Source organism: Hakea prostrata, chromosome 1 (genome assembly GCF_041222555.1).
Source record: "Hakea prostrata isolate BN-2017 chromosome 1, UWA_Hpros_2, whole genome shotgun sequence".
Taxonomy (NCBI): domain Eukaryota; kingdom Viridiplantae; phylum Streptophyta; class Magnoliopsida; order Proteales; family Proteaceae; genus Hakea; species Hakea prostrata.
In genome coordinates, this window is record NC_142600.1 from 72694869 (window position 1) to 72718095 (window position 23227).

General features: G+C 35.9%; 1 protein-coding gene across 1 annotated transcript; it reads left to right on the top strand.

Moving 5' to 3' along the window:
- The first annotated feature begins 1166 nt into the window (after positions 1-1166).
- On the top strand, positions 1167-11523 carry LOC149029873 (DET1- and DDB1-associated protein 1-like). The gene is made up of 4 exons (XM_089142212.1): positions 1167-1394; positions 8599-8659; positions 10311-10372; positions 10459-11523. Exons 1-4 carry the CDS (start codon positions 1239-1241, stop codon positions 10564-10566), a joined length of 387 nt encoding a protein of 128 aa, XP_088998338.1. The 5' UTR covers positions 1167-1238; the 3' UTR covers positions 10567-11523.
- The last annotated feature ends 11704 nt before the right edge of the window (positions 11524-23227 follow it).

Below are 23227 nucleotides of genomic sequence, written 5' to 3' on the forward strand. Positions count from 1 at the left end.
CTTGATCCCATCACTTTGATGAGTGTACCCGGCAGCTCCAGACATTGAAAATTAAACGTCCCCATGTGAACCTGGTAATCGTACACTGATAGTCCTGATCGATTTTTGTTAGCGACTGCGCAGATAATATCTTGACACGTATTTTGTTAAAATCCGACAAACAAAACAGGGGATAATAACATCATTAAATCAATAATGTACAAAAACTTCTCAAATTTTCATAAATCTACCCCTATGATAACCGAATTTATGGTGAGACCCAAAGAACCCTAGCCTACGAATCTTGTTGCCATCCTTTACCAGTAAATTTTGCGAGTCTAGATATTTCATGAATTTCTGAAGATGTTTAAGCCTGAGTGATTGGGTTTCTTCTCTAAAGAAGACGACTTAATATGTTTGTCTGTTTAGATTTTGCTGCTGCCACCACCACGATGGGAGATAACTCCTTGACATATCGACGATATATTGTTGAAATATTGTCGAGCTTGTGTCAAAGAGTAATGTCGTATCCCTCCACTCCAACATGGCGATATATCGCTGACAAACCATGACGGCTATAGATGTGAGCAAATTATATTTATATCCCTGTGTTTGTAAATAATTATACTTACACCTCTTTAAATTTATTTTATTACAAACGTGCCTGTGTCTAACACTGTTAGCTTTAAATATAAAAAATATATTTATTATTAGTAAATCTTATGTAAAATTAAAAAAAAACGTAAAAAAAAACAATTCTTAGCGTGAATCTCATTTTTTTTAAAGAGACCTTGATTTTTTTTTTTAACCTTTTTATAAGCTTTGAAATAAATAAAGATAATTTTGAAAATTTTGAAAATATAGTAACGGTATTTAACCCTAACCCTATTATTCCTACAGTGGAGGTATGATTGTTGTATAATTTAAAATATAAAGAATATAAACATAATAAAATAAATTTCAAAAGGTGCAAACAAATTATTCACAAATATAAAGGGTGTAAATATAATTTGCTCTTAGTGACGTCGGCTTTTCAGTGGCCGTCACTCGTTAGACCCGTTACCGCGAAACGTGGTCTTTTTACTTACGTGACGATTTCGCGTAGTAACGATACGGATTGTATCGGTATCTGTTTCGCCATACCGTGAACGAACTCTCTACCTCCTACGGCCACCATTATAAGACAAATCATGAGATAAATCTCTGCATCGGAATCCCCATTTTCAGTAGAGTAGTCTCCAATTCTCCTATGTTCTCTTATGGTTCAGTACAATGAAAGGCAGATAGATAGTTTCTCCGATCGAAGTCGACTTCCAAACGGGATATTTTTCATGGGTTCAATGCTCGGTGATTGGCCTTCGATCGATCCTCACAATTTTAGCCAACATCGACCATCTGATCCCTCGAATCCTTCTGTAAGCATTTGTTTTTCCTTTTTTATTTTCCTCTTAACTAAACAAATGTATTCATTGTAATCTTATTTACTTTTATTGCTGGTTTGGAGTTTGAGTTCATTATCCCTTGTTCATCCTCCACGGGATCACAGTAGCTTTGTTTCTTTTGGGATATTCTGGGCATGCTGTGTTTTCATTCAAAATCAGGCTTTACTGTGATTGCTTCTACATATTCATAATTCTTTTGGGGCAACTCTTCGGGATTCTGCATTGGAATGAAAAATTCTATAATTTTATTTGTTTTTTGGTTGATTTAGTAGCTAGTATAAAAAATCATACTTGAACCTAGCACTACGGTGGATAATTCATGGGTTTGGGAATTTGTCTCACATTGAGTGGTGGAATGTTGCTTTGCATTTTCAGGAAGCCCTGATAGTTCTTGTTCTCTATTTTACGTTTTCGTCTCATAAGCAGCATATATCTCGTCTTGCATATGGAGTTTCTTTGCTACACTGCTTCCCCACCATTCTCAGCTACTTTAAGGAAATCTGGTATCCATGTTCATGAGCAGGCTAGTTAGCATGACAACAAAAATAGAATGGTTGAATCAACAATCAAGCCAGTACACACGATCTGCACTACAGTCTCCCAGAACAAATCAATTCACAATTTGTACTTCATGAAGACAATAATCACAGTCAAAACTTTTTGGTTGTAGTGATGGGTGTCTTGCTAACTACTAATTCTGGAGCATTGGTAGTCAGATTTGAAATGCTAGCATGACAACAACTGGTTGGCCTTATCCAAATTCCAAGCTAAATGTCGTCTACGTTTATCCTTGCCTTCCGTTCATCTCTATTCAAGGTCATATTAGGTACAAGACCTAGGTTGTGCATGCCCATTCTCAATGCTTCTCCTAGGGTCATGCTGAGTCTATTTATTACCCGTTTTAATTCCTTCAATCTATATCAAATCACTTTTCCATACCAGAGCATCCAAAGGCCTCCTTTGAACATGGTCATGTCACCTCAAACAACTTTCTTGTAGCTTATCATGTATTAGAGATACTCCTATATCAGCTTTGATATGATCATCCCTTACTTCTTTTTGGGTGAATAAGAAGTACATTAACAACACAAAAGGAAAAAATATGGGGGGGGGGGAGCAAGGGGATCCAAGCTAGGCTAGGTATGCTTAGGAGGATTCAACAAGAAGAATCTGGACCCCAAGTAAAAACAATAAGTTTGTACCTTGGGGGATCTAACATCAGTTTAGGTACAAGGAGAGAGAGCTTGGAACAGATGTCCCTACAAATGGCCTTCCAAATCTGGTTAGTGGATCTCCATTTGGAAGTCCATCTACAAAGGTTTCGCTCCAACCAAATGTGAGAGATACATGTGCCAAACAAACTTTCCCAGAGTACTAGCAATGGGGAACCACAAAAGAAAGAGGTAAGCCAATGACATAGGGTCTCGATGTGCAGCCAGACCAAAGAGCTACTGGTGATGACACCTATGCCAGATGGAGGTGAGGGCATGGGTCCAAATGGGTTTGGAGAAGGGGCAAACACCATTTGATCAGGAGGCATTGGATGGGAAGGCAGTGGGGAAGGGCTCTTCAGATAGTGATGGTTTGGCGGGGGATATGACCTTTGAACTAGACAAGGTTACTTCAGAAAACCTTAGGGGATTGGGTGTGGATGAGGTTCCAAGGAGAGACCGAGAGGAGTTCTTCTTGGAGTGAAGCCAGAGGAGGCTATTTCTTCTACGAGGAGGGGAGTGGGGAGGGGGAAGGAGGGGCAAGATTCAATCAAGCTCAGAGGGGCAGGGGGCGAACCCCATGTCCCTTTAGAGATAAAGGAAGAGAGGAGGGTATCTTTCGGAATACCATAAGCAAAAATAGATCTAGCTTTAATGACGTTAATGAGAATGCTGAGCAGTCCCAAGATCCAGCAAAAGGAGATGTTGGAGCCATTAGGGTTGGAGAAAGGAATAACTGAGAAGGCTAATTGGCGGAGGAAAATGATATATCTCCAAGTCCTAGAGGGTTTGGGGACAATTTAAATGGAGTTATGGAGTTATGCTTGAGAAAATGACAACAGACCCAACTGGCCTAGATGGAATTCTCTTTAAAAAAGAGACTTTTTGAATAAGTTCAAGGAGACCAATAATGTGTTAGTCCCTGATCCTTCGGATGCCAAGGCATCGCTTAGATTTGAGCCTACAAACAAAAGCCCAGTTGGTAGGGTGGTGGGAATTTGAGGATTCTTGACCTTTATAGAGGAAGCTACAAAGAGGGACTGGCATGGATGATGGGTTTAGGGATGGCAAAGATTCCACACCATTAGATGTATGTGGATTAAAGGATCTATTTGTTTAGGACAGCCTTGACCGCATAGGATAGGAGCTTGCCTTCTAGAGTTGGAGCTTCTTACAAATTTCCTCAAGGAGAAGGAGCCAAGGGTAAATCCTTCCTAGTTTTGCCAATCATTCATCTCAACATCTTCATTTCTTAAGGTCATTTAAACCTTGTCTCTGTTATTTCCTTCAATTTGATTAGAGTATCTCCTGCGTATTTGAGCATCCAAAGGCCTGTTGAAGATGGTTGTGCAACCCAAAATGACCTTCTCATAGATTATCATGCATCAGAGCTACTCTTAGATCAGTTCTAACGTGACCATTACTTTATCCTTCCTTATTTTGCCACTCCTCTAACTCAAGGTCCTTATCTCCATTACATTGTGTTTTACTAGTTGATGCTTATTAACTACCCAAAATTCTTTTATCATCCACTATATCTTGTCATATTGTTGTCCTATAAAATTTCCTTCAAGGTTTGAAGGCATATATCAAATAAACAACATGTATGTCTACACTTCATCCATCCTATTTTGATTCTTCATGAATTATACGTAATTTATCCCAAATACCTTGAATAATCACTTTGTGGATTCTCCCTCCTGGCAATTTTTGCCACCTCATTATTCATCCTAATGTAACTAAAGTTGCATGCCATAGCTTGCAGTCTAATTTTAGAATGATTTGATGTTGTAGATTCTAATGAAGTACAGTTCCCTTTGATCCAAAAATACTTTTTTGGTGTAACAAGGACATGTACATGTTCACCTGGGTATCCATTTCCAACGTGGATGCAGGTGTCCATAGGGGCCTCTGCTGACAATTATAAAGATGCTAAAGTAGAAAAATGAAGTTTCATTGTTACAAAGATTCCATACAATATTTTAAATAACAATCTGGTGGAGGACAAATGACTGATTGACTAGGTTTAGTTATCATATGCCTGATTATTCCCCATTAATTATAGATTTAGAATTTTAGTAAATGTATGCTAAACTTCTCAAATATTTGAATATATTCAATTTCTACTCTGTTAGAGGTTTTAAATTTTTTATAGTCTTTTCTCTTAATGATGAGTTTATTAATACTTAAATAATGAAGCGAAAGTTTTCCTTAAATTCATAATCTGGTCACAAGTTTTATATCGATCTAATTCTGGCTGGTGTTAGTTCGGGTTGGCTCATGGGCAGACCAACTCAAAAGCATGGATAGGTGGTTAGGGGTGTGACTATCCAACCGTTTGATCTGGTTTAATTTTAAAAAACGTTGCCCTCTTACCAACATTCCTGCTTTTCTCAATCATTATGTTCTAATGGTACTATATTGACTTTTGGTGTGTTTTATGCTTGTTTTATTTTTGTGAAATATTACTGTGTGTTTCCTTCCCATTAGGGAAATTTTAATTTGTACTGCCTATCAAGAAAGTTTTTTTTATGACTCACTGCTTTTTCTGAGCCACATGGAGGCTTCTTCTGGTCAAATGGATTGTAGGATGAGAAAACTAGAAACTGAGTATAAATTGATGCTAGGAAAACAACCAGGATTAACAGATAGGGAGGGAAGAAGAGAAGTTGGAAGATGAGTAATTTAGAGATTGTGGCTAAGGTCTGAGTGAGAATAGACTCCACTAACCTGTTTGCTTCATCAACAACTTCTTGTATATTTTCCTACCTGGTTAGGTAAAAGATAAAACTGAACATGGATAAAAATTACAGCTTAACCTGACTTGTAATTCCAGTGACAAAATTACAATATAAATTCCAACGCTACCCCTCAAGCTGGAGAAATCTCATGAACTCCCAGCTTGCACAAGAGGGCATTCAACTGGTCAGGAATGAGAACTTTGGTGAATGCTTCTGCTAGTTGATCACCTATCTTGACAGTGGGTGTACAAATGTATCCAAATTCCTTTCCTTTGATAGAATGCTGTAAACCTCAATGTGCTTGGTTCTATCATATTGCGTGGGATTATGAGCGATACTTATAGCCAGCATTGTTATCACAATCGAGCCGCATAGGTCTCTTGAAGTCAAACTGCAACTCTCAAATCAGTTTCCACAGCCATATGAGTTCACACATTCCATGAGCCATGGCTCAAATTCTACCTCCATGCTGGATCTAGCTACAACTACTTGTTTCTTACTCCATTCAGCTAGATTACCATGTACAATGGTACAATAAAATTTAGTTCCTTTTGCCAGAATCTGAACCAGCCCAAATGGTGTCAGTCTAATCCTCTTATTCTTAGATGATTATGCTCGGCATGTAAAACGTCTTTCAGTGGAGAAGATTTTAAGTACTTGATGATGAGATAAACAACATCCAAGTACCTAGTCTTGGGAGCATCAATGAACTGGCTTACAACACCAAGTCATCAACTACATAAGTGATGTCTGCCTATTCAAGGAGAGACGGATTAGTTCCCCAACTAATCTCGTAGCTCCCTGCATCTATAATAGGAGAGCCACAATCTTCAACTAACTTCTGTTTTTGATCAAATTGGGGTGTTTGTTAGTTGCATTTTCTTTCAGTGGATCCAAAACAAATTTTCTTTAGCAAATATTGATTCTCTTTTCCTATCTTGGTACTTCAATTCCCAAGAAGTACTTCAGACGTCCCAGATCTTGAATCTCAAACTATTGGCCAGGTAACATGTCAGTCTACTTATTTGGCTTTGCCATTCCCATCCACTACAATGTCATCAACAAACTAAGTATGGTCAACTCATGTAGGAATATCCATTCCTTAGGATGACCTATCAACTGCCAAACCAAGTCTAGAAGGCTACTTGAGGCCACAAAGTGCCTTTTTCTAAAGGTTCACTTTCCATTTTGCTGAGGAAACTTAAAACCAGGTGGAGGTTGCATATACACTTCCTCTTGTGAGTCACCATTGAAAAATGCATTCTTCGCTTTTAATTGATACAGAGGCCAGTTATCGTTGGCTGCCATTGATACGAGAGCTTTGATGGAGTTGTGCTTGGTCACAAGAGCCAAAGTCTCTTGGTAATCAATGCCAAATACTTACTGTAGTCTTCGGCATTCAATTGAGTCTTACATTTTCCACAATACCATCTGATCGGTACTTAATTTGTAGGCTCACCTGCATCCAATACTTACTCTTCGTCTCTTCCCCTGGGAAGATCAACAAGAGTCTAAGTACCATCCTTTCGAAGAACCATCATTTCCTTAGACATGGTCTTCTTCCATTGTTGGGTTAGACATAGATTCAGTGAAATTCATGGGAAATGGATTTTGAGGAAAGAGCAGTGGATAAGCAATGCTTGAGGTGAAATGGTTTCTGTAGCCAAGGAGTTGACTTGGCCTTTGATTGATGAGGAAGACAACTGCGAGAAGCATATTAAACCAAAAGGTCTTAGGGGCATCCATCTCAATAGAGGAGACTCTTAGGAACCTCTAACAAATAGCGATTTTCCTTCTCAGCCAGACAGCTATCCCATTCTGTTCTTTTGGATTTTTTCTTTCTTGGGGGGGAGGGGTTTGATTGCAACACAATCAACTTGTTGAATGATGGCTTTGTAAATAAAAAGACAGTTGGAATCCTCTATACATGCACTCTCCCCCCTTGTCAAAACTAACAGTTTGAATAACACCTAAAGTACAAGTTAATGACATTTCAGGAAAGAAGTAGAGGGATAGAAGTTAATTAGTTAGCATATAAACTAGCAGCAGGTGAGCACACAAGAATTTATTGTAGATGCTAGATAGGTGTAAAAATACACTTTTTGCACCTTGGCTTCAATCCCTAACAACCAATGATACTCAAATAAGATTACTCTCGACTGGCAGCAATTGTACGACAGATCGCAAGGCTGCAAAGATGAAACAGGGAAATAAACCAGAAGCTGGTGTTACCTCTGAGGTTGTAAAGTAATGAATTGTGCTCTTCAACCCTTTGATATAACCAACCAAGTCCCTGGGAGGTTGAAAGAGGACCCTTCGATGATTCTAAGAGTTGTGGTCCCACTCCAAATGATGATGGGATGAGAGAGAAACAAAGAAAACAAGGCAAGGGTTGACGGTAGTCACAGTACTCTGGCAGACTGCTAGGGCTTCAATCCACTTTAACAGTCCCCACAAAGAAAAAGGAAGGAAAAACTAAAACATCTCACTGAGATCTCAACCCAACTCACTATTTTGAAGAGGCAGGATTACTCTCGAGTTCAAGCTCTTGATCTATGGTACCACTAGCTCTGATTGCTTAAAGGGTAGAAGTCTATTGATTCTCCCTTGGGGACCAACATTCAAATACTGGTACCTTACAAGGCCCATCGGAAGCTCTTGATCTATGGTTGATACCCCCTCTACTTTTCTCCATGGAGGCACATGGAGAACAAATGAGGTTGATTGACTCCAAAAAGAGAGAGGGAGAGGGGGGTGTCGTCAATAAGCTAGTGAGAAAAATAGTCCTTGCAATGTAAACTCCTACCTAGAAGCACTTTCTTTGAAATTTCTATTTGTGGACAACCAAAATGTCACATGAAATATGCTTGGGCCATCAAAGAAAGCCTTCCTTGAGGGGCTATTGAGCTTCTTTTTTCTGGTGGTTGATGGTTTTGGGGGGGAAGGGAGGGAGGGCGTTGGTTAGGGGTAGAGAGGGATGTTTCAAATTCCCTCTTCTTGATGGGAATGGTATTTGGATTTGCTTCATTTATTAGCGTACATAATGGTCGCTTATTTTCTTAAGCATCATCTTTGCCTTTTCATTAATTAGCCTTTCTTGTTTCATTTTTTACTTCTGTGTTTAATGTGAAATAAGCCAGTAAGTGTCAGCAATAAAGACATATTTGCACAGTTTCTTCTGCTCTGATGGCTTTTTCTTCTTTTTTGGGGTGTGTATTTTTTCAGAAGTTAATGCCCGCTACCTATCATCCGACTCATAATCGGACAGTTCCACCACCTAATCAAGGTTAGAAACTAATCCTTTGTTATCATCCTATTACAATCTTATTTCATCTCTTTTATTTTTTATTTAGATATACTGAAACTTTTTGGTTGAGTCCATTTATTATGTCATCGCATGACACTTTTTTCTTCGCTTATTGATTTTTATCATGAACTTGCTAATCACAATAAGCAATGGTATCATAACCTAGTATAGTTTTCATTACAATTGTGATGAAACATAACTTTATTTAGTGTACATTTCCTCAATCATTTTGTATGAGTTGTTTCAATTCCCCCCTTCTAGTCTGGGTCATAATGGATAATAAAACTATCTCTTTCTTCTCCTCTAACTTTTTCTGCTTTATCGTGGAAAGCCACAACCTCTCCCATGTGAGGATATGAACCTGGTAAGATGTTGAAACCTAAACACACAAATACTGTTAGTTGGATATTGTTTTTGCGTACTTACTGGATTTATTGCAAAATAAAACCATCGTTTTCTTGTTATATTAATTGCTTTTAATATCTCATTGCATGTTGTCTAAAGATTTCAGTTATTCAATGGTTCTCTGCGGCCATTGAGTCTGGACATTTACTCAGTCTTCTGTTCTGCTGAAAGATGGACCTTTTCTTTTTGCGTGCCCCTCAAAATGGACGGCAGTTCCATGCCACATGGCATTTAATATTTCTGTCGCGCTCACCGTTGACTGCTAGCCTGCTATGGCTACAGGAAAGATATCCTACAAAATCTCTTACAATCCAACAAAGGGAATGCAGTTTTTCTGATTAATTAATGTGCTTATTGACCAAGTCTGGCTGTCCATGGTTCTCCAGATACACAATAACTGAAAGGGAAAAAAGAACAAACAGCAAGTGTCCAACCTACTAAGAATGCCTACTCATCCAATTCAAGCACCAGAAACCTTCTGTATGAAAATCTTTGCTATACATTTATAACAAAGCAATGATCCTGGATACAACAGCAGCAATTAAGCATTTTTGGATCCTCTCCTCTAATCTTCTTGGATATAGTCCAAATGCAATGTGCCAGCAAGGCAGATCACCACCCATAAGTGGGATGATGAGTTGGTCCTCTTACAAACAAAGAAAATTGACAACCGGGACATGTTGACTTCTGTTCTGGTTAGGTTAATGTTTGGTTGAACTAGATAGGTCACTATAATTCACAAACCAATTTGAGTGAACAGAAAGGTTGGTGTGAATATCTAGATCCCAGGAAGCAAGCATTTCTCTGCCTATGTGCCAAAAACTTGGTAGCAGGTTATGGTGGAGAAATACTTGAAACTGAACACCCTTAATTTTACCTTTTCTAACTTACAGCTCTCTATTAGTGTTGACTCAATCAGCACCTTGTTATGTCTGTTCAACTTTGTACAGTTTCATGGCTGAGAGCTACTACAGTACTACCTAGTGCAAGGCTGCCAAAAATTAAAACTGTCTCCAGCCCAGCCCTCCCATAACCCTGCGAAATTCGTTCACTGGGTTGATCTCCTTTGTATGTCTTATTGGTTTATTGAGTATTTTGCTGGTCAGTAACCTGCCATGAGGGAATTGAAGCAGTGCTTGACCAAAACTTATTTGTGTGCACCAAACCGTCTTGTTTTGATTCTTGTGCTTCACTACTTAATGTGGTCATCTTTTTTTCTTCCCAGTAATCACAACTGAACCCAAAAATACGCTCTGGGGACAGTTATATCGACGTGCTGAAGAAAAGGTCTGGTTCTACTTCTAATTTACAGAATGGAGACTCCCATATGCAGCACATTTCTCTCCTAAGCTCCGCATTCTTTCTTTTTTCAGTTACGTTTGCAGATAAGGAGGCCCAAGAGAGCAGCATCGGAAAATCTGGCTTCAGAGCAGAGGTTCAAGCAGCTTAGGGGTTCATTCCCAGAAGAAAGTTCCAACTGAGCTTTTCAGCCTAGGAACCTGCAATTCTTCGGCATATCCTGTCTGCTCGTACTGCCATGTAAAGGGTGTTCTTATTATAGATTTGGTGCTTGCTGGTATGGTTTGCTTGTGGGTGGGAATCATTAGGAAGACTTGTAGAATCGTGTAGAATATGTCTATAGGACCTTCATTGAATAATTGCAGGGGTTAAGAGTAGAGCTTCCTTCAGGTATGCTTTATGAGTTGAACCTCATGACCTCATAATTGAGAGGTGTTGGTTCTTGCCAATTAAATTATTCATTGAGGTTATCTAGCCCAGCAAACATGCCGAACCATGTGGAATTGGAGATTGGGCTGAATTTGGGATTTGGGCAGATTTTGTCCAATTGCAGCCATTCCTAACCAATCTTGCTCCCAGTTCGTTTGGAGTTGATTGATCTACATAATGATTCAGAGTTTAATAACCTGGAAAAATGATCTTGTATGGAAGCAGGAAATTCTATGACTATTCATGACTTGATTCAACCGATATGAAATTGAGTTTTACACTGCTATCAATCTATTTAGAATTTATTTTTGTAAACATTCTCTTCCACCTGGTAAACAAACTTTTCTTGTTTGGTGGAACTGCCCCCGTATTTTATGTTACAGAACTCTGTCATTGCCTCTAGGGATTTTCACCTGAAGATCTTTATATAAGCTTACTTTTGGACAATTTTTTTTTTCTCATTTTTCTACTTCATCAACACCTCGTCCTTTTGATTAACTTAACCACAACCCTTGTAGGGTTCTCGTCTCTTGACTTCTTCTTTCAACAAGAGCCTTTTAACTGCAGCTTCTGTTTCAATCGAAGTCAAAGAAGAAGAAGATACATGTTGTGATACATGATGACAAATCAAGACTATTGCAAAGACTAAGAGAAGGAGACACACACGATTGATGATGGAATTCGACCCAAAGCCTAAGTCTTTGAGACTCAAGACATAGTCCAATCACTATAATAGAGGGTTACTTGAGTCTAGAGATTTCAAAAATTTAGAGACGAAGAGGGCCGGGAGAAGAAAAAAAACAAAAAAAAGAAAGGCAAAACGAAGAGGGGAACGACCCCAACAAACGAGGAGGAGTCAGAGACACACCCCCCGTGCCCGGTTCTGGTGCGTCACGCCCTAAAAAAATCTAGAGATTTCAAATCTATGGAATCATGGTTCATAAAATTAACTATTTGGTTAGCCTCTGAGTATTTGAAATAAAATCTATAGATTTATTATGAAAAAACATTGATGGAGTCATGGTTCAAATGTTTAGCCCTTTTATAGTAAGGTTGAAATCTCTAGATTTCACCTTATACTCATAAATCTACCGATTCACATTTTTAGTGTAAAAATGTAAATCCCTAGATTTCATGAATCCAAGGATTCACACAACCAAATAGGTATAAATCTCCCATTTGTGAATCTGGAGATTTGAAATCTCTGGATTCATGTAATCAAACAGGCCCTAAGCATATTTTGGAGAAAATTACAACCGAAAAGAAGGCTCAAAGAGGCAGTCACCCGAAAGCCAGAGTAATCTCCACGAAACAGCAGCAGTGGAGGGTTCTTGAAACCCTTCGTTCGCGAGAACGGAGCCAACTAACGAACCCAAAACCCAAATACAACCTCAACCCAAAAACTGAACCAACACATACATATATATACATAGCCTGAACCAGGTTGGTTTGGCGCCGGTTCAAAGATAGGTTCAAGCTATGCTAAACCACGGTTCATCTTAAAAGGGGCTGTGATATAACAGACTAGCCCAAAACAATACAGTTGCCAGAAATTCATCCGAAATCCTTCGTCCTTTCCGGATTGGTCATGGCTTTGACCTGCACAGATTGGAGCCCAGGTACCCACTGATCATTGATGGAATCAATATCCCCATGATAGATAGAGTGTGTGAAGCTCATTCCGATGGTAATTTCAGTGCTCCAATCGAAGAAGTTGGTCACAGAGGGATTATATTAGGGTGATTTAGATGATAAGAGTGTTTTCTTGGTAGTCTTCTTGTTGTTTTTGTTGCAGGTGATGTGTTGATGCAATTTTGGGTGCCTTGGGGACTTCTGGACATTGGCAGATCTTCCAAGATAATGACTCTATATGAAAGGGTGTGGCGTCTTCTGTGTTCATAAAAGAAGCAGTAAGCTTTTGTTTCATTCTTCTGTTAGCGCGCGGCTTTAGCTATTTTAATGTCTTCTAGTTCGTTTATTCCATGAAATTGATTTGTTGGTTGCCGTTAGCTTCTGAATATGCTATCTCTATGGGCTCATCCGAATGTTTGATTTACTATTGAATGGGTCTGAATTTTAAATATGATATTCTCTGTTAGTTGATTGGATTATCCATTAGTATACCAGATTGTTTTTTCTCTGCTTAGAAGTGCTTTCATAGGATACTGGTCCATCATCTGATTGCATAGTCGATCTTAACCTTGGCTTCTCACAATATAAATGAATAAAAATAAGTAGAGCCTGAATTACCCTTTGAAGCACCTTTGCTGCTTTCTCTTCCTTGAGAACAGCATGCTTACATTTACATTTCAGCTAAGTTCGGGGAGATTTCAGTCATTGGTTGATATTCCAAGTCCTTTTAACTAGTTGTTCTAAATATCAAGGTTCGTCTTTCTTATTAGCAAGAATGTTTCAGCTGTTTTGCGCTGGCTGACTGTTACCATTTGTCTTATGAACTCATGATAGACTCATGATAATTGTCAGCTTTCAATTCAAAAACTGGCAATATTCTTCATTCAACTTCAAGCCAGCATTGTGGGAGAAAGCCACTGTTAGGAAGTTTTCAAGGACCCTCAGAGGTGAGCCTCTGCTTATTTCATCATCCATAGATACAGGGGCGGAGCCAGGATGAACATTGGGGGGGGCCGAATGAGTGGGCCAATGGGGACCCACGAGGTCCCATCTCGGAATATATTATTATATTTAATGTGGATTATACATTAAAAATTAGGTAAATTAATAGAAAATCGTGAGGGAGAGAGAAAGGAATAATGAGAAAGAGAGAGGAATACGAGGGAGAAGATTTAGGAAAATTTCAAAGGCTAACGCAATAGTGAGACGGGAGAAAAAAAAAGAGAAAAATAGGAATAAAGAGGAGATTCATGAGAGAATAAATAAAAAGAAAAAGGAGAGAAATATAAGGAGAAACGGATCGGAGTGGTTTAGTTAGTTTTTAATTAAAATTTAACCTTTTATCCAAATAGGGATTTAAGACAACCAGAAAGATATGAATGACATGTCCCACATCTTATCTGAATTTTATTTTTAATTTTTGGAGGGGGGCCAAAGAGTGGTTTTCACATTTAAAGTGAGAAATAAAGGAAAAACAAGGAATTCCATTCAAATCCGGGGCCTGGCCCCCCCTCCCAACGTGGCTCCGCCACTGCATAGATACAAATTTTAGTTGACTTTGTTTTTAGAGAATGGACACCTAACCTTTCTTGCCTCCTTGTGGCGTATTTCTACCTCTCTTAATGGTTCAAGCTAAATTTTTACGATTGTTCGCTTTGGCTGGGCCTGCAACCATATACATGTTTATCATGAAGTATTCATATTTTGTGACAATTAGCTGAGAAAAGATTTTTTTCGTCTCAAGTGTCAGTGTCTCTGTGTTGGGCTCACCTACAATAGGCTTAATGTGTTAGGCAATAAGATGATTTTCCCAATGCTCGTCGGTGTGTTAATCGAATGATGGGAGTCCACCGGAAAATTTTCCGTCCTCCTTTTTTTGATGTGTTATATATGCAACCATCTCATTGTCCTACAGAAACATGTGTTACAATGGATGGGACAAAGGTTCGCGATTCCATGAGGACAAGCTAATTCCAAAAACTCATCCTCAGCTGAGATTTCAGGCTGCAAGTCGCCTGCATGAAGCCGGAGTTGCTAGTAATTGTTAGGCTCTCTTTGGTATGGTTTAAATTTATGATTATTCAACATGTAAACATAAATAGATGTGTTTGGTATGATTTATGATCCTTGTTTTTCATTAAAATAAATTGATTTAAACATGAATTCATAAATAGATCAAGAGTTGTTTATGATTTATTGTCATAAATTGTTTATTTTTGTTTATGAGGATAATGATTATGTGCATAATTAATATTTATGCAGGGTTAAAATAGTAAAGTTACAAAAGTTAGAATAAAATATATATTTTTTTCTCTTTCCAACCTCTACCTTGCTTACATCTCCACATAAGAACATTTTAAGAATACCAAACTAATAAAAAATGAACAAAAATCATAACAAAAACCGATATCATATTATTATTATAAAAGTAAAACTCTAAGAGAAACGGCTACAGCCTACATGCGTTGTTGATGCTTTGAATGGGTTTGGGAATTCATTAGATTGACTAAGGACTTGCATTCTAGATGAAGTTGTTAAGTTTAGAGATTATTTTGACTCTATTGTATTAAACTATATTAGCCGAACTCAAAATGGCTATGCGGACTATGTTGCTAGGGGGCTAAGTCTTTCAACCTCTCAAGACAGTGGTGGAAGTGGAATTGCACACCTCTATTTATGTTGGACTCTTCCTTTATTTCTTTTTCTTCCCTCCAAGACTATTTCTTTGGAGAGTTAAATATAGTACTTTTACTGGACAGTAAAAAGAAAGAAAGAGAGATGGCTACATTTCTATTTTCTTAAAAGTGCTTGATAATTTGATTTGCATACAATAATAAATAGTATCCAAAAGTTTAACATTATTTTATAATATAATAATAATAAATATTAGAGCAAATTGTATTGGCACCCCAAAATGGAAGCTGTAAAACACTGACACCCCAATTCAATAAACACACTAGTCCATTCTGTTAATGAAACTGTTAACCCATTGTTAATTTTCTATTAATTCCAAAAATGCCCTTAAACTGAAGAGAAAAAAATAAAATAAAAAATCAAACCCCAGGTTACCAATCCATCTGCTTCACTAACGGCGCCAAATATGTTGACCCTGATCCAGGCCATGGCAGATTCACTATGTTTTGGTGCACTTTTGCTACCTCCAGTTTTCTATTTAGGTTTTTTCCTTCTTCTCTTCTGTATCTGTTATTTTCTCTTATTCCCGTTATTTGTACAGAGTCATTGAAATCTCGTTCCTCTGCTCAGCTAAAAAAAATTGGCAGAAATCTCAGGAACAATAGTGATTTAATTACTTTGGAGTTCTAGTAGTTTGTGTTCATCATATCAAATTTGAATACCATTATCCAAAAAACTGTTTCATGACTAATGGTATGAAAGATTTTGATATTCTAAAAACAAAACGATGAAAAACAGAGCATTGTCTCTGTTTCGTGTTGACTGTTACTAAACTTAAAAAGAAGAAGAAGAAGAATGCTTCAACTGTTAGTTCTTCTAAATCTCAAAATTTTCAATGGAATTTTTATTATTTATTGTCAGTTTTCTGTGGAAGAAAACGGTTGAACGGTCGTGCGCAAGGTTTTTTTTGGGATAAATGAGTAAGATTTCTTGGAAAATAAGTCAAGGGTATAATAGTCTTTGTAATAATATAACTAACCATTCTAATGGAATAGGACCTATGTGTTTTTTAAACATAAAGTGGGATGTCAGTGCTTTAAGGCCTCCATTTTGGAGTGCCTGTGCAATTTGCTCTAAATATTAATTATAACCCAATTTTTAATAATAAATAATTACTTGATAATCATTTTATTTCTTTTGTGTTAATTAATTTTTGTAATACCTTCTTCTCTTTTTATATCATTTTATATAATTTAGATATTTAATTATTCTCTCCCCTCCTTTCAATTATAAAAGATAAGTTATTTGCACACTATTATTGGAGAGAAGAAGGAGAAAAAAAAAAATCTAAATTTTAACCAAAATTATAATACTAATAAAAACTAAAAAGTCATCTTTTCAGATTAATCTAATACCACAAAAATTCAAAAACAAATTTACTCCACAATAGCCAACTTATAACTTTATGCAGCTAATTCTAATATAAAAATAATTCAAAATTATATTTCATAATTAAAAAAAGAAGAAGTGAAGAACTACCTAATATGTATATTCAAATATATGAAAATTTGTAATTGAAGGATTTGGATAATTTTCAACTCATGAAAAATAAATAGTCTAATTTAGTTCATATTGTTATGATATTATAAATAAAAAATTACCTGAGATTTTCTTCGTATATGTTGGTATTATATCAATTGCCTCCAGTATATCAAATTTATTCTTAAAATAAGATAAATTAATAATCATTGTGTTAAAATATAACTAAATACATAGAATAATCAGAGACAATAGCCACAAACATTTTGATTATCCATGCGAATTTTGTATGAATATTTATTATCTCAATCATGCATTATGTATTTCTAAATAAAAAAAGAAAAATTTTCAAAGACACTCTTAGACAATTGGCAAAAAGCACATACACCCTAAAATGTCTTTTACTTTTACAATGGTACACTTCATTAGCAAATTTTGTTAATGGTTTGTTTGCTTACATGAGTCTAGAGATTTAAAATATCTAGAGATTTCAAATCTATGGAGTCACAATCATAAAATTAACTGTTTGGTTAACTTGTTTTGTGGAAATTTCACTATGAAAAACTGTTTGGTCGATGTGATTTTTGTGAATGTGCAAATGTTTAGTGCTTTTATAGTCATAAATCAAACTTATTCTTCAAAAAAGATAAATTTTCCATATCCATCTACAAATTCACGTTTTAAGTGTAAAAAAACGAATATTTAAATTTCATGAATCTAGAGATTTTCACAACCAAACGGGTAAAAATCTTACATTCATGAATCTAGAGATTTGAAATTTCTTGATTCATGTAGCCTAACAGACCCTAAGTCATGGCTAGATAATTTTATAATTTCTATAATACCTTTACTCTCTTGTGACTTTACAATGTTGGCCCTAAAAATTGAATCCTAAATTTCATCTTATTTCTTCTTCCATGAATACCGTTTTCTTTCTCAATTCGTCATTTTATATTATAAGGTATAGAATAATACCACTAAGTTTATATTCTTCATTTTCTTTAACTAATTAAAGTTTTTAATGGAAAAAGGGGTGATTGTCAATTTGGCATAGTTTTGGGATATCTATGCTTTTTGCCAATTATCTTGGATGTCCTTGAAAATTTTCCAACAAAAAATCATGCATAATATATGATCAGATTAGTTCTAAATTCCCAAGAAAAAAATAAAAAAGAAATGAAGTATTCTCAAAATACCTCACGTGATTAGCATTTTTAATGAACATCACAAATTTAAACATTTTGTGTTCACTTAACTTGTATTCTTCACATTATATAGTTCAAAATATTATTTGCTTTTATAATACATTCAACAACCTTATAACTAATGGTCACCTACGAATATTATTTGGGATGGATTCATCTGGTTGAGAGCTGGGCCAAAGTAATTTTGACAAGTTCTACCAAATGTCTGAACTCTATAGACAAAATATTAGTAATTTTGTACATAAATCTAAAAATTAATTAATTATTATTCCTTCGTCTGATATTTTTCTATATCATCATATATAACTACTACATGCAATACTCATGCATTGGATGTAGTAGTTTATTAGTACATATAAGTAAGGTAAGCTAAAACCAACCTGTTGTGAAAAAGTACAACGCAAGTGTACGCTGTCGTAACAAGTAATATAATGATAAAAGATCGATCCCTCGGAAGACTATAGATTAAGTACCAAATTAATTATACCAATTTTATTTGAACAAATAATAAGGAAGATAATTATTCTAGACTATATTGCAAATTGAAAGTTAAATTGAGATTATTAATTGCTAAAGACCTAGGGGTCAGATTTCACCATAACTAAGCATTCACACCCTTTTCTCCCTCTTTGTAATTTGAGAAATATTTTTCTGATTGATAGTCGAGATTCCCTTTCCTATCTATTAGTCTCTCTCGAGTACTAATAGAAATTCCCTCAATTGCTAACCTACTATAATTCTATGTGGGTTACAACAACTGAGAAATCATTAAATTCTGTGAATTCCCATGTAACAACTACACAAACCATGTAAGTATATCTCTATCCTACATGTAATTCATGGCTTTTACTCCAATGAACTAAACACATAAATCCCCTCTCAGTTCATTATGATTAACAAATCAGTTGATTAGTGGCCAATTAATCAAAAGCATGAAGAATAGAAGTAAAAACTCAATCAATGGAAACAATATTCAAAATTATATTGATGAATTCAAGAGTGGGAATTCAAAGATAGGCTACATCTGATCCCTAGAAAAACTAAATTAGTTCATACTAGAAACTAAAAACATTACAGAGGAGTTCAAGAACATTGAAAGAAGATCAAGAAAAACTTATTCCCAAGATTCAGATCTCCAAAGCCAACCAACGTCTCCTGGTTCGATCTCTCCGCTCCTCCAAAGCTCCAAAAACGTCCTCCTCCTCTTCCTTGGCTTTGCTATCCTTTTATAGATTAATTAAACTCAGAGTTTGAATCAAACTCAGAGTTCTTATCTGACTTAACCAAGGAGTGTTTTGATGTATAAATCGGACTAACTTAGAGATCTCCAATGCATAGTCCCACCGTTGGATTTGAAGACCAAGACGTCGTGAAGTTCTCCTCCAAAAATCAGCTCGATCGGACACCATATGACCATCCGATGAAGATCTTGATCAAAACTGGACAGAGACATTCAAAATCGGGATTCTTCTATCCTTCTTATTTGAATTGGATTCTTCTTCCTCTTTTCCCTTCTTTGATCAAATCCTAAATAGGAAATAAAACGTAGAAGCATGCAAGGACTCATTCTCTTTATGTTTTTGACTTGAGGTAGGACTCTTGCAATAATACCCAGATTTGATTGATAATTTCCTACATGTAAAAGTAATAAATCTTTATTAGAATTTGTTAGGAAATATATAAAATCACCAAAATTATAGAAATTAAAGGAAAGGGTGCAACATATTCATTTTCATATCATATTAGGGTAAATTGATATAAAACAATTGTAAATACATGGAAATATAATAAATTAATCATATAAAATAATATGTATGAAATCAACTTATCACAACCCCTTCATTAGAAGTTATAAAATAATAATAATAATAATAATAATAATAATAATAATAATAATAATAATAATAATGATAAAATAAGTATTATTGTTGCAAATGTAGACTGTAATTTTAGGAGCAGGTAACTGTTTCAATCTAGATTAATGAACTAAGCATCCCTTCCTATAATGCTTGAACCTCTTTACGAAAGTTTACTCAAGAAAAAACATATGATCTTCCCTTTAGAAGTCCTGACTCCTATTTTGCAGGAAGAGATTTCCATTCACATCTACAGAAGATACTGGATCCTGCCATAAGGAAATTCCCTCTGCACTCTCATTTCTAACATCAAAGCACTTCTTATGATGACTAGTTGTGGGATCCAAACCGTTTGGAGCTTTTATTTCATTGTTTTGGGTGTCTTTAGATGGAGAGGCATTCTGGTTTTTTTCCCTAAAGTATCATCATATATAGTCTCTCAACAGTTTTTTTGGGGGGTCAAGAGTCTCTCAACAGATTGAGATGGGTAGAAAATGATTTAGGTCTACACTTTATTTCTTTGTCTTGTGGTAAAACTATCTCTGGTCGGCCATGAACATGACCTTCAAGGGAACCGCCTAAATCTTGTATTGTGTATGCATGTGTGTTTTGCTATTTCCACTGCTTCATTGTATAGCTTTGCTAACACTTCGTAGGGATCATTTGAATCCAAAGAATTTACCCCGCGCGCAAGCCTTTTTTTTCTTCTCTTGTTTTCGGTGAATGGAAATTTCAAATCTTTCCCTACTAGAATTCTTCTTCTGTGCTCAGCTGGAACATCAGACCATCACCATCAGCAGTCATGGTGAATGGCTCGATGTGAGCACTACCCAGTTGAAAACAGAGGTTCGACATGGGAATAGTCAACCCAGAACCTACACAGTTGGTTCCTACAAAATCTTAGGAGCTGATGAATTTCTGTTTTCTGCCTTCACGTTTCGACCATGACCAGAGAAGTTGATTGAAGCTACATGTGTTTTCATTGAAACATGGTCTATTCTCACATCGACCATAAGTCAAATATGCGCATGCATTCCACACTTTCCTTCATATTTGTATGGTTTAATGTGTGGTCCTTCAGACATGATGTCGTTTGAAAATCATACGAGACTGGGACAAATCAGATATCCTGTTGAAGAATAAATCAGGAGAAATAAGATGATAACTATATAAAGAGAATATACATCAATAATATTTAACACAAAAAATGAAATACACACAAATGTAACCTAAATCAAAAGCAGTAGAATAAAGATGAAAAATCGTCAAGACGTGTTAGACACTTTCTTTAAAATAGTTTCGTCTCCTTTGATGTACACTTGAGGAGTCAATAGACGTCTGTCTCTTAAGATAAAATGAGGAACAATAGTATACTAGCACAAAGTGTCATTACTTTTTCTATAGTACAGCAAAGGCAATGCAAAGTCTCAGTATTTTTTGACTAAAAAAAGACATAGACCAAAACCTCATGGTCCAGATGAAAATTACCCTTTCATTCAATCATGCTTAAAAGAGTCATTTTCCAACATGCATTTCATGTGATTTGAAATTGCTTTATTTAGTATTTTCACATTTTCAATGTAGTCAAAGAATCATACAAAACCAAGGCAGTTCAGACAGATCTCCAGGTGAAGAATGCTTTTCAAACTATGTTGTGTATTTCATTTCTGCTGTTATCATGCATGCAGTTTACCATTCTGGACTTCAAAGGAAGAGTCTTTATAATTCCTATTTCACACAAACCAATATCAATTTGAATTTTGAGAAAGCTGACTTAAATCTTCTTCATGTTTATCAGTCCTGTAGGAAACAAATAAGAATGAGATCATGGTTCAGGATAAGACCCTCTGACCAACTACTCTGGTAAAAAAATGTATCCAGAGACTGTAAGATCAGTATTAAAAATCTATGTTCCTAGCTGCTCCATTTACTAATCCAAATTGGTAACTACTTTGGCTGATTTTGGAAAACTATTGGCTGCGATCCACAGAGATCATCTCAAAATTTAAGAACAACCCGTGAATCAGATATATCACAAATCACTGTCGTCTTTCTTCTCCACATTTTTGTTTTAGTCAGCGAATTTGGCATAATGAGTGGAAATCTTTTGTCTTCAGAGTTTTATTGGTGCACGTCATTACCCAGAAAAGAAATGGTGCACATTTTCAGAATCACAAGCTTTGACCTAGCTATCTGAAAGAGAAAAATGATGGAAAAACTTGAAACCCAAGAAATGGGATTTGCTGACCTGAACATAAGAAGAAAAAAGAGTCAAAATTATTAGGAGACAAAAGTCACAAGTTGAGAGTTGAACAGGTTTCTCATACAAAAACTTGAGAAGAGTAGGGTTGCAACATAGGGTTTGGATAGAATTTTTAAAATTTTTGAATTTTATCCTTATCCTTATCTTAATCCTAATCCGAATCTGAGGCTTAACGTTCTTTTTTCGGGCTCTTTATAGAGCTGAGATCATTTCTCTGACATCAAATTAAACTCGAATATGATATTGTTTTTAATTGACTATGTAATTATTCATCTATTATAACTCGTGAGGAAAGTAAAGAAAAATATTTCTAAAAGCAAGTCAAAGGCCTATATAAACTTTCTAAAAAATATTTTTAAAGTGGCATGAAATTTTAAAGGGTTTTGACAACCCATATAAAGTTTTCAAAAAATTTTAGACTAATAGAAAAAGCAGAAGTCCACCATCTTGGTTGGAACATATTAGTATAGGGTAATAGTTTTTTGGTAGGTGGAGTAATGTAATGTGAAATCGACATACCATTATATATACCATTTGGATTCGTTACTCCCTCAAAAGGATGATGTTGATACTAGTGGGATAGAAAGTGAAGAGACTTATTTTAAAAATAAATTTAAGAAAACCAAAGATGCATATTTTTAAAATAAAAATCAAATATAAGATAATAAGGGTCAATGAGGACAATATCATTTTTTTAGGATCCCTCAATTTTATGAAAATGACAATAGTGCCCAAGGCTTTTCTGGGTCATCTTGTATTATTTATCTTCGTACTTTTTAACCACACAATACTGGTAGGGTACATTTTTGACTGTGCTAATAAAAATGAATCAGACATAAGACTTCTGGTGGATCCTATCTCTATTGTGTGATGGATAAATATATAAGGAAGAAAAGACCTCTTCCTTTATAGGTAGACGGTCTGATCTAGACTCGGGCTTTTTGCTCCATATAGTCTTAGAGTTTGAATCATCTTTCTTCGAAAGTCTGTGTTTAAATACGGATAAAATAATTCAGAGACGAGAGACGTAAGTTAACTAAGTCACTTTCATTTCTGAAATTGTGTGAGATGAACATGAAAAATTGATGATGCTGAAGTGGGTTGAAGATTGCAGAGCCCAATAGAAAGAAAGTTCCTGCAAACCATTAACAGACACGAGCAGGTTTCTTTGCAAAACAAATAGGTAAGTATTGTAGTCATTCTTGAATCCATGAGATGCTCTAGAAGGCTAGACAAGTTATGGTTTATCTGGCTGAAGCAATTATCATTGTACATAAGACATTTG

Excerpts from the sequence above, each read along its gene's own strand:
- LOC149029873 (XM_089142212.1), top strand. The coding sequence starts at position 1,239 with ATGGTTCAGTACAATGAAAGGCAGATAGATAGTTTCTCCGATCGAAGT. Across the intron at positions 8,660-10,310 it reads AGTTCCACCACCTAATCAAG|TAATCACAACTGAACCCAAA; the intron begins GTTAGAAACTAA and ends TTTTCTTCCCAG. Across the intron at positions 10,373-10,458 it reads ATCGACGTGCTGAAGAAAAG|TTACGTTTGCAGATAAGGAG; the intron begins GTCTGGTTCTAC and ends TTCTTTTTTCAG.